The sequence below is a fragment of the Ammodytes marinus genome (assembly GCF_949987685.1).
Source record: "Ammodytes marinus genome assembly, chromosome: 14".
In the NCBI taxonomy this organism is placed as follows: Eukaryota; Metazoa; Chordata; class Actinopteri; order Uranoscopiformes; family Ammodytidae; genus Ammodytes; species Ammodytes marinus.
The window spans coordinates 26,482,423-26,493,571 of NC_137218.1; the positions used below are offsets into that span (position 1 = coordinate 26,482,423).

At 40.9% G+C, this 11,149-nt stretch overlaps 1 protein-coding gene across 1 annotated transcript; it reads right to left on the bottom strand.

Annotated features, from left to right (window-relative positions):
- Positions 1-532: 532 nt before the first annotated feature.
- On the bottom strand, positions 533-10,930 carry tmprss2 (transmembrane serine protease 2; the record flags this gene model as incomplete). Its single annotated transcript, XM_080041501.1, has 13 exons — positions 533-541; positions 1,022-1,174; positions 4,084-4,226; positions 6,482-6,577; positions 6,678-6,844; positions 7,278-7,446; positions 7,659-7,699; positions 7,866-7,982; positions 8,922-9,051; positions 9,156-9,272; positions 9,374-9,463; positions 10,314-10,506; positions 10,916-10,930. 13 exons carry the CDS (start codon positions 10,928-10,930, stop codon positions 533-535), a joined length of 1,440 nt encoding a protein of 479 aa, XP_079897627.1.
- Between the last annotated feature and the right edge of the window lie 219 nt (positions 10,931-11,149).

Sequence of the window (11,149 nt, forward strand, 5' to 3'; positions counted from 1 at the left end):
GTCTACACTATTGTTCTCTTTAAATATCACTAAGTAAGAGTTAACTTGTTTTAATTTGGTGTATTTTGTTCTCCATTTTGTTGTCTCTCATGTATGGTTGTCTTTTTTACTGCTGGCTGTACTAGGAATGGCCCCATTAATACATTGGTAATAATAAAGATATCCTTATCTCATCTGGACATATGGCCACACAATGTCACACATTGACACCTCTTCATGCAAACATTTGTTTTATTACAAACAAATATAAATATCTTGATGTTTTTCAAAATACAAACATGTAATCTGAAATGGTAGATGGATACAGCATACACAAATTATGAAATGATGAAAATAATAATTATAAAAATAATGTAAATGAGACATCACATTTGTTCGTATAATTTTTTTCTTTCTTTCTTTACTAAAATCCTTCCGATCAACAAGTTTCCTCTGAGCTTCAGATTTAAAGTGCAAAGTGTTTGATAAAGTATAGGCACCGCCGCTGGTGAATGAGATAAGTCTGTCGTCATGTTCACTGAGGGCTCACCCATCAATCGTTCTGTGGGGAACAAAAAGAATAGAATTAAATGAATGTACCTGTTGTAGGGTGGAATGACTCACTTCAAACACTGGTATGTTACTCATGCTAAGCCGCTATAGTTTCAGACAGGGTCAACTGCTCTAACCTCTAACCCTGTTCTCGTCTTGCATACATCAGGGAACATAAGCAAATAAGAGTATTTTATGTTGCTAGTCCCTGCTGTTAGTGAGCTACCTTCTATCTATCTATCTATCTATCTATCTATCTATCTATCTATCTATCTATCTATCTATCTATCTATCTATCTATCTATCTATCTATCTATCTATCTATCTATCTATCTATCTATCTATCAAGTAACATAAACCTATTGAGAACTAACAAAACTAACACTAGAAAGTGCAAATAAAAATGTAATTAGGGATTTCTAAAAAAATCATTTTTAATGTTTGTACAGTATACAGAGAGCTACATATCGTTTGCTTTGGCATACTGTACCTGCATTTGCAGATGTATCCAGTCAATAAAGTGGGTCACATTGCCATAGACTCCTGGCCTGTTCCTCCAAGCACATCCAATCCCCCAACTGGTGTCCCCTGCCAGCCACCATACAGACCCCTGCTTAACCACCAGGGGCCCTCCACTGTCACCCTGCAGCAGACAGGAGAAAATACAGTATATTGGTTTTGTGTGTGTGTGTGTGTGTGTGTGTGTGTGTGTGTGTGTGTGTGTGTGTGTGTGTGTGTGTGTGTGTGTGTGTGTGTGTGTGTGTGTGTGTGTGTGTGTGTGTGTGTGTGTGTGTGTGTGTGTGTGTGTGTGTGTGTGTGTGTGTGTGTGTGTGTGTGCGTGTTGTACAGGCATCTATGTGAGGACCCAGTTTTATCTTTCAAAGAGTGGGACCTTTTTGGAAAGTGAGGACATTTTGCCTGGTCCTCACTTCTTCAAAGGTCTGTTTGAGGGTTAAGACTTGGTTTTGTTAGAATTAGGTTTATGGGCTATTGTGAGGGTTGGGTTCAGGGATTCAGTTGTGATTGTTAAGTTTAGGGGCTAGTGAATGCATTATGAGTGTCCTCACAAAGATGGAAGAATCTCTGTGTGTGTGTGCTATAATATAACTGTAAGAGGCCCTGGCCAACGTTGGCTGTGTGTGTGCGTGTGTGTGTGTGTGTGTGTGTGTGTGTGTGTGTGTGTGTGTGTGTGTGTGTGTGTGTGTGTGTGTGTGTGTGTGTGTGTGTGTGTGTGTGTGTGTGTGTGTGTGTGTGTGTGTGTGTGTGTGTGTGTGTGTGTGAGTGTGTGTGTGCAGAGCCGGCCCAAGCCTTCAGGGGGCCCTAAGCGAAATATGATTAGGGGGCCCCTCTCTAATGTTGGCGCTGCTGAAACTATAGATCTTTGTTAAATATCATTCACACACCCAGTGTTTTCCGCTAGTGCCTCCACTGTGCAGCTGTGTGAAAATATTAGACAGCCGAGATTCAGACCCTCCTAGGAGGGTCCGAGGGTATGGCCCCCCGGGAGATTTTTTTAACCTTTTTAAAGTGAAATGCATGAATCTGGTGCACTTTGAGAGGAAAATGAAGAAGCTTAATCTGAGAAATTTTGTGTGAACAAATAATTTGGAGACACTGGGTCGGATGAATTAGAAGCTATTGAAGAAGGGGTAACACTTTACAATAAGGCACACAAAATTGTAGTAGCTACATAACTACTACATAGATATGTGTTACCTACTACATAGGTTTTTTTTTGTGCTACCTAACACATAGGGTTTTTTTTTTGTTGTGCTACCTAACACATAGGGTTTTTTTTGTGCTACCTAACACATAGGTTTTTTTTGTGCTACCTATGTGTTAGGTAGCACAAAAAAAACCTATGTAGTAGGTAACACAAAAAGAAAACCCATATGTGTTAGGGTTTTTTTTTGTGCTACCTAACACATAGGGTTTTTTTTTGTGCTACCTAACACATAGGGTTTTTTTTTTGTGCTACCTATGTGTTAAGGCCAGGACACACCAGTCCGACTACCCAAAAATGGAGACTGCCGTCTTCCCGTCGCGGCCGAAAAAGTGCAAAGAACACACCAAACTGACTGCTGACTTTCCGTACGCTCTGCGCTTGCGCGGGACGTAATGTCTCCATAACAGCAGGCGGCGCTAATCTGTATTGTGGCCCGAAAAAATACGGAAGCCGGAAATGATGGGACGGCTTTCTAGACCATAAACATAGACAGAAATACGTATTTATATTTATGGACCATAAAGAGCACAATTTTTAGCAGAGAGTGTCGAGCCTGGTGTTGAGCAGTCAACAAGGGTTGATGCATGTGAGTACTCGCTGAACAAAACAAACAAACACATTAAAACAATGGCTAACTGTTGTTAGCTGTTTGTGCTACCCGCCTCACTTCCGGGCTTCACTGATTCGCTAGCCCTCCACAAATCAAATTGCTCCAACTGAAAGACTGCCCGCCGCCGGCTCAAAAGAAGCCCGACGACATCTACGACGACCGATTTCACGGCACACACCAAACAGATTCGTGTCCCCGTCCCCTCGAAACTCTACGACGGCGATTATCGGGCCAGTGTGTCCTGGCCTTTAGGTAGCACAAAAAAAAAACCTATGTAGTAGGTAACACACAAAAAAAAAACCCTATGTAGTAGGTAACACAAAAAAAAAACCCTATGTAGTAGGTAACACAAAAAAAAACCCTACGTAGTAGGTGACACAAAAAAAAAAACCTATGTGTTAGGTAACACAAAAAAAAACCTATGTGTTAGGTAGCACAAAAAAAAACCCTATGTAGTAGATAACACAAAAAAAACCTATGTAGTAGGTAACACATATCTATGTAGTAGGTATATAGTAGCTACTACAATTTTGTGTACCTTATTGTAAAGTGTTACTGAAGAAGGACACATGGATTTTCCATAAAAATATTAATATAAAATAAAATATTATGGAGGGTCCTCTGGGTTGGGCTTGGAGCTTTTTTTCTTTTACAGGACATATTTCTCTATAATATAGTGAATGCATTTAAATGCAGTGAGAGGAACGAAGCAGAAGAACTCTGTTGTCCAGCTACTGTATCTTTTTTTCACAGACGAGGCTGAAATAGGCTATAGACTATACACAGTGCATGGGCAACTGAGGGCAGCCCCATTTCCAATTGTTTTTGAATAAACTCAATACACACTGTGCATGGATGTGAACGTGACATGATCAGATCATTTCGGATTACCTCCCAGATGAACTGATTACATTTTTAGGGTATTAATTATCTAGACCAAAACATTTTATTCCTTTTCGTGTATGATAACTCACATTTGCATGATATGATGTTAATATCAAACACACAATTTTTTTTGAGGGGGCCCCCCTGGCGGTCGGGGGCCCTAAGCGACGGCTTAGTTCGCTTATGCCTCGGGCCGGCTCTGTGTGTGTGTGTGTGTGTGTGTGTGTGTGTGTGTGTGTGTGTGTGTGTGTGTGTGTGTGTGTGTGTGTGTGTGTGTGTGTGTGTGTGCGTGCGTGCATGCGTGAATAGCAGAGATCAGACTCGGACTAACCTGGCATGTGTCTACTCCTCCCTCCAGTTTACCAGCACAGATCATAGACTCTGTGATTTGTCCGTTTAACACCTGCGGCCTGTTGCAGGTCTCTCTGCTGTATATGGTCACTTGGGCCTGATTCATTATATCCGGGCTGGGTCCTGAGTAAAACAAAAAAGAAGAATGATAGACCCACAGTTAGCTCAGTTAAGCATTTAAAGCTCAGCTCCTTTACTTGTACTTTAAGCCTTAAAAAGTAGGCGACCCCCTGACACATTTGGACAAATAATCTACAGAGAAGCATTGAAAAGTGTTCACATAACTGTTTAACCTGCAGTGTTCTCAGCCAACGTGATACATAGTCTTAGACATACACTTAGGGTGTATTCACACATGCCGTGTTTAGTTCGGTTGAAACGAACTCAGGTGCACTTCCACCTTTGGTGCGCATCTTTCAGACATGTGTGAATACAGCAATCGCACTCGGGGGCGGACCAAACAAACGATCCGAGACCAAGCTGAAGAGGTGGTCTCGATGCGGTTCCATACGCACTCTGCTGCAGTTCGTTTGTGGTGTGAATTTGTCCGGACTCGATCCGACCCAATTGCAGGAAGCACTGTGCCTTTTCTTTTTTAATAAATCACCGTCAGCTTCACATTATGGGAAAGTGTTGCCGTTGTTGGGAAGATTAGTTGTGGTTTGACCGGGAGCCCGAGCAAATATATTACATTTGATAGACAGGACGTGTAAACATGCTGATGTGTTCAGCGATCAGATGAAGGAGAGGGGAGCGTCTCCCGCACAGTGCCAACAGGTTCACGCTGCGCATTGTATGAAGTGCGTGTTTTTATTTTGCTTCCCATGTTACGGGACCGTCAATACTATCCCCGTGTCAGTTTGGAGCAGAGCTGCGCCGAACTCACACAAAGCTGACACACGGCTATATCAGCTGTGTGTCAGCATGAGCCTATTTCCTCGCGAGCCGTGCGTCCAGCAGCAAAAATACAGTACATATTATGTTTCACATCGTAGGCTACAAGCCACATCATTGACACAGGCCTACATATTATAACCATATGAAACAACAATAATTTTATGTTTTTTTATTTTATTTATAGGCTAGATGTAGGCCTATTTATTTATTATTTTTAACCCTATATCGTATCAGTTATATATTTCGCAGTTTTCACTTCGTGCTTCCTGCTTCTCTCCACCCCAGAATGTCTGTCCAATGAATGAATGACCTCAGATCACGTGTGGTTTTGCTTCGTAATGCTGGTTCACTTGCAAAAGGGGCAATATGAAAGTGGACCACACCAAAAGAAAAAAATCTAAACTCTATTTGGTCTGGACCAAAGCAAGTGAACTAGCGGACCTTCCCAGTGTGAATACACCCTTAGGGTGTATTCACACATGCCGTGTTTAGTTCGGTTGAAACGAACTCAGATGCACTTCTGCCTTCGGTGCGCATCTTTCAGGCAGGTGTGAATACAGCAATCGCACTCGGGTGCGGACCAAACAAACGCTCCGAGACCCAGCTGAAGAGGTAGTCTCGATGCGTTTCCAAACGCACTCTGCTGCAGTTCGTTTGTGGTGTGAATTTGTTCGGACTCGATCCGACCCAAATGCAGGAGGCACTGTGCCTTTTCTTTCTTTTCTTTTTTAATAAATAGCCGTCAGCTTCACATTATGGGAAAGTGTTGTTGTCACCATTATTAGGAAGATTAGTTGTGGTTTGACCGGGAGCCCAGAACAATATAAATGCTGAATGTGTTCAGCGATCAGATGAAGGAGAGGGGAGCGTCTCTCGCACAGTGCCAACAGGTTCACGCTGCGCAAGAAGTGTGTGTTTTTATTTTGCTTCCCATGTACGGGACCGTCAATACTATCCCCGTGTCAGTTTGGAGCTGAACTGCGCCGACCCAGCTGATACACAGCTTAATCAGCTGAGTGTCAGCTTGAGCCTATTCTTCTCGCGTGACGCGCATCCAGCACCAAAAATACAGTAAAAATGATGTTTCACATCGTAGGCTACAAGCCACATAACGTGGCATTGACATAAGGCTACACATTATGACCATATGAAACAACAATAATTTGATGTTTTTCCTCTTTATTTATAGGTTAGATGTAGGCCCTTTTATTATTTTTAGCCCCATATTATATCAATGATATATATTTCGCAGTTTAAACTTCGTGCTTCCTGTTTCTCTCCACCCCAGAATGTCTGTCCAATGAATGAATGACCTCAGATCACGTGTGGTTTTGCTTCGTAATGCTGGTTCACTTGCAAAAGGGGCAATATGAAAGTGGACCACACCAAACAAAAAAAATCAAAACTCTATTTGGTCTGGACCAAAGCAAGTGCACTAGCGGACTTTCCCAGTGTGAATACACCCTTAGAGTTTGTCTTACCAGACGAACGCAAAGCTCCCCATCCAGTAATCCAGGCTTGACGTTCAGCAGACAGGTCCACACCAATGTTGGGTAGACACACTGGCTTCACTCTACCTGAGACATTGACATGTTAGTCATTTTTAATGCAGAAATACACACGGTTCACTTCCTCATTCACTCAATTAAAGTAGGACTTTCACTGTAGAGTGCTTACTTGTAAATGTCAGAGGAGAACTGAGCTTTAGGAGAGCAATGTCTTGGTCATTTGATACTGCGTCATAGTTTTCATGGTTGATGATTTTCTCAACACTTTTGCCAAAACCCATCCGGGACAAGCTCACGTCACCAGAGTTTACCTTCCACAATCGAGGATTGGAGTACCTGCCATTATGCAAGATATTCAATCACTTCAAAAGACAGTAAAAAAAACACACTAATATGAACAGACAAAGCAAATGGCATGAAGGGCCATTAAAGGTGGAGTCAGCGATTTTGGAGAATACCTGTTGTCAAAATCCCTTGTTGTGATAATCATTGAATATCTCCTCATGATCTGCTGCCTGTCCGTACTGTGTGCTGGAAAAAAAATCCACCGTTAATACGCAGCGTAGGCTCTGTAAACGGGTATGTTGCTGTTCCTTTGCTTACATACCCGTTGTTTTACATACCAATTTCCAGAGCGTATGCTGTGTATTAACACCGTACCGGACAGGTAGCGGATCATGAGCAGATTTTAATAAAAATAGATTTTGTCTACAAGCATTCTCCATAATCACTCGCCACACCTTTCATGACGTGAAGGCTAGGTGCTCACTTTTGGAAGCAGTGTGCAGCCGATACGATCCATTGAGGGCTGATGATGGAGCCTCCACAGACGTGTTGTCCATTAATCTGGAGACTGACCTGCCAGGGCCAGGCCCCATTAACAGCCTCTGTACCGCCCACAATACGGCTGCTGGGGGCTGCTGAACTCTGGCCGCAATCTGAGCATGGAGGAAAAAGAGTCCATAGCATTTTTTAATTAGTCTGTTCTTTCAAGAAAATAACTTGAAATCAGGCGAAGGTAAGATTCTATTCTCTTGCTTACTGCTTATACAAATTAAGATTCCCTGTCTATTTCCCATAGATCAATTTATTCAATCCGATTCTCATATTTCAGTGGTGTACATGTGCCCCAGTAGAATTAGAAGCTTACCTATACAATGGAGTTTGACGGCTCTGGCTGAGCAACTCTGGCTGCGAAGAAAGCAAATCCAAAAACGAGATCGTCAACATTTATTTAGGAGGTCTAAATCACACAGTATGAAAGTAAAGACTGATTCTGCTCCCAGTGGGAATAGAATCCCTGCTGTAAACTACTGTTGATAAAGGTATTGTCCAGTGATAGGTGGGTTGTAAAGACCTGTAGGCCAGCTGGGACTGTATACGTGATCCATGGTCACTTCCAGGCTTCAGCTTCATGTATCCCTTGGAGGCCATAGACCCTGCACTGGTCTCGGTGAAGGACATGTAATCCTGTCTGTGGACACAAGGAACAACATGTGAAAAAAGTTATATCCAAATTTGAAGTAAAAAAAAATATAGCCTATAGTTTTTCACTTTTTTTCTTTTATGAGCTATACATACAGCTCTGGATGTTTCTTAAATCTTCACCTCTACATAACTTATTGGAAATGCTCTTAATGACAAAAAATCTATGAGAATTTGGTAGAAATGTTGTCAGCAGTTTATATTATAAAACCAACATTTTCATTCTACTCAAACATATGCCTATACATAGTAAAATGAGAGACACTGAATATTTGGAGTGGTCTCTTCATTTTTCCAGAGCTGTATATCTTGTGCCCCTAAAACTTTTTTTTGAATTTCCTAATTTTTTTGTCATTTACAATACAACAGCCAGTCCTAGCATTATTTAAAGGGCTACAACAGTGTCAACAGAATCTACCAAACTGTACATTTTACGATCAAAATTAAAGTGGCTACGAGGAACTTTCAGCTTTTGTTCACTCCCAGCGGCCCCTGGACAAAACCGGTAGTGTTTTTACGACACCAGCTGTTGTTCATGGGTGAGCCCGGACAAAGGCATTAGGAAAAACTATACAAAAATTGCATTCTTTGCCCTGATGGTCTCGTTTACTGTAATGTGGAATGTATGTTCATCAGAGGAAAAACTGGACTGTTTCAGATATATTTAAAAGCTCCTCGTAGTTACTTTAAAGAAAACAAATGAGAAGAAAATTTGGTGTTGTTTCAGAGCAAAGCTAGGAGAAAACATTGACCTCACTAACTGAGCAGTGATACAACACTGTAGATGGAGAACTTTAACAATAGTCAAGTCAAGTCCATTTTAATAACATAGCCCGACATCACAAATGGCACTCTGTACAGAATACAGCTCCCTCTTTTTCCCCATACTCCTGAACACTATAAACAGTAGTAAAGAAGCAGTCAGCACCTCTTGTAGCCTATCTGCTCACACACGGCTCTCCCATAGTTGTTGTCCCAGTTTTCAGCACACACCGGCATCCACGTCTGGCTGTCCGTATAGTAACTCTCCAGCATTAAGTTGGTCCCGTGGAGGCGAACTGTGAACCATAGAGAACAATACTATTCAGCCAACCATACAGGCAGATTGCAGTATATGCTACGGCTTTGGGGTGAGTTTGAAATGATGACTTTATTAACTTACAGCACTGAGATTCATCCTCGCCATTGGGACAGTCAGTGATGCCATCACACCACTGGGACGCGCTCAAACACTTCCCACCAGCTCTACAAGACTTCCCCAGCAAACACTGGTAGTATACTGAAAGCACACGCACACACATTTATAGTAGTGCACAGCACATACAGAACAAATCAATAAAATAAGAGATTTTTTTTTTATGACGCTACAAATGTACTTACAGAAGTACCAGAGCAAGAGGCCAGTCACTGCCAGGATAATGAGTGCACACAGAGATCCACACAGTATATACTTCCAGGGACATGTCTTTCCTGCGGGGCAAACCACAAGACAAACATGAAGTCAATGATAGTGCTGAATGAAGTTCTTATTCATAGGAATGGTATTGGTTATGTAAGAAATAAAATGCAAAGTGTGCGCTCTGGTAGATTTAAATTATTTTCCAACATGCAAATATCAGGCTTGGCAGATAGTGTCAACTGCAGATATGGCCAAAAGAACAACAAACAGACTGTGGATGTTAAACATAAGAATAATAATAACACAAGTTGGTTTCCACGCAGACATTTGAACAGATCTAAAACCAGGGCTTGTTCCTGGTCAGAACGGGCCAAGACTCTTAATGCAAAATCTCTACCTCCAGTTGTAAGTCATTTTGGATAAAAGGTAAATGACATATCATGACATGTCATCAAATCACCAATTGACATGCATATTTTTGGGGGGAAGGCAACATTGTTAAAATTGCCACCGTGGTCAGATGTTACACTTATGGGATAATAGTAAATGATCAAATAAAATAAAATAAAAATAGAGCAAAACTTAAGTTGTCAGCACCATTTACCATTAGCTATGATAGCTGCCATAAAAGTAGGAATTTCCCATTTAAAAAGGGTTAGTAGTCTTAAATGTTATGGTAGTATTACTTTAAAATAAGACTCATTATGTGGTTTCTTTTAGTTTTTTGTTATTTTTGTTATAGTATGTATTGTATTGTAAAAAATATATTAAGTTAATTATTCTGTAATAGTCTACCATAAATGTTTTTGTGAGTAGATACTGTCCTATGACTGAATAACCATGGTTTACCCACCTTCTTATCCCACCACACATCACTGCACATAAGGCCTATGACTAAAGCTGAATCAAATATTAGCGTACCTTTCTTTTGTCTGGTGATGTCTGGTGTTCCTGGTGTCACAGTGTGGTGTGTGTTGATGGTAGTGGGATCGACAGCCACGTAGCTGGGGCTCTGTGGTGGTAGGGCAGGGTACACAGCATGCTGAGGGGAGTATGGAGGGGGTCTCCCTTCATCACTCTGAAACCCTATGTTGTCATAGGTGGGGACATTCTCCTGGAGGTACAGTAAAAACATAAGCATAACAAAAAAAAAATGTTATGATAATATACTGCATGCATGTCGGTATGTATATATACAATTTTTCTATTATCTTTATTATGTTTTTTCTTGTAATCATTGCAATAAAGATGATATTTTAAAAAAAATGGGGACAATGCTGTAAATTTGAACAATAACATAGTTAGATGATAAAACATTATTTGCTCCTAGAATAAAGTATAACAAAAGGAATAAAGAAACCATAAAGAACATGTATAAGGTGGCTTTATTTGATTTAAAAAAATTATAAAATAAACAGTAAACTGTTGGAAAGAGACATGTAGTCTATAGGAGGACAAGTAAGGTATTTGTCAATCAATCAATGTAAGACATGAACTATAGAAATGTATTCTTATGAACGTACCTGCTCATTACTCATACTGAGAGTTGTATCACTGCCTGGGGAAGGAGACTGTCAGTCCTGGAAAAGGTTATAAATGTTTTTATTTGACAAAAGTAATTTAACAAGCGGTCATAAGCACTGTATGTGACACAGGCAGCATATGACTCAACAGCAGCATCCATTCAGGTAATAAGTATTTAAACCAATAATTGACTGACTGACTTTCCATTAGAATGTCAGGTCACAAGAAATAAC